The sequence below is a fragment of the Tetrahymena thermophila genome (assembly GCF_000189635.1).
Source record: "Tetrahymena thermophila SB210 genomic scaffold scf_8255700, whole genome shotgun sequence".
Taxonomy (NCBI): domain Eukaryota; phylum Ciliophora; class Oligohymenophorea; order Hymenostomatida; family Tetrahymenidae; genus Tetrahymena; species Tetrahymena thermophila.
In genome coordinates this window covers 1-1,033 of record NW_002477034.1, presented here as the reverse complement: position 1 = coordinate 1,033, position 1,033 = coordinate 1, and the positions used below count along the sequence as shown (strand labels likewise).

The following is a 1,033-nucleotide window of genomic DNA, read 5'->3' as shown; positions in this document are numbered from 1 at the left end:
GGATTTGTAGCTGCTGCTGAAAGAGAAGGAGATGATGGTTTGACTGAAATGAGTAGCTTCTTGCCTTAAGATATTCCTATCTTAAGTACTCTTGCTAACGAATTTGCTCTATTTGACCATTACTTTGTAAGTTATCCTGGTTGTACTAATCCTAATAGAATGTTTGTTCATATGGGAACTTGTGATGGATGTGTAGATAACGAATAAGAAAGAGGATAAATAAAGAATACTACTCTCTAGGAAGTTCTTGAAAAAAATGGCCTCTCATGGAAATATTATTATGAAGATGATCCAGTAGAGTGGTTCCTTTGGATTGAATATTTTAATTAAAATTTCAATAACACTGCAAAAGTAGCATAAATGGAATAGTTTTATACTGATGCTCAAAATGGCAATTTAGCTAACTATACATTCATCAATCCTACTGAAACTGTTAGACCTAATATGAATAATACTAGATCATTTGGATTACCAAATGATTAACATCCTGATCATAGTGTTAAAGAAGGTGAAAGATTGATGAAGAATGTCTATGAAGCTCTTAGAAATGGACCTAAATGGAATGAAACCCTCTTTATCATTACTTATGATGAGCATGGCGGTTTTTATGATCATGTACCTCCTCCTCAAGAAGGTGTGCCTAATCCTGATGGTAAAGTGAATGCAGAAGGATTTAATTTTGATAGACTTGGTATCAGAGTACCTACAATTGTTATTTCTCCTTGGATTGAGAAAGGATTGCTAATTAAAGAGCCTCAACAATAGTAGAAACCATTTAACACTTCTTAATTCGAACACAGTTCTATTATTTCAACTGTAATGAAGATTTTCAATCTAGAATACAACTTCTCTAAGAGAACTGAATGGGCAGCAACATTTGATGACATTATTAATAGAACTTCTCCTAGAACTGATTGTCCTACATAATTAGCTTATATTCCTCCTCCAACTAAACCTGAAGTAGCTCAAATTTATTCAAGAAACATTAAACCTACTGTTGTTTCAAAAGTCAAAAGAATGTGCAAAGAATATA

The 1,033-nt window shown here is 32.8% G+C and overlaps 1 protein-coding gene across 1 annotated transcript; it reads left to right on the top strand. All coding sequences in view use genetic code 6, as the record gives it.

The window, feature by feature from the left end:
- Window positions 1-48: 48 nt before the first annotated feature.
- On the top strand, window positions 49-914 carry TTHERM_02563200 (phosphoesterase family protein; the record flags this gene model as incomplete). The annotated part of the gene is made up of 2 exons (XM_001028272.2): window positions 49-816; window positions 897-914. 2 exons carry the CDS (start codon window positions 49-51, stop codon window positions 912-914), a joined length of 786 nt encoding a protein of 261 aa, XP_001028272.2.
- Window positions 915-1,033: the final 119 nt, after the last annotated feature.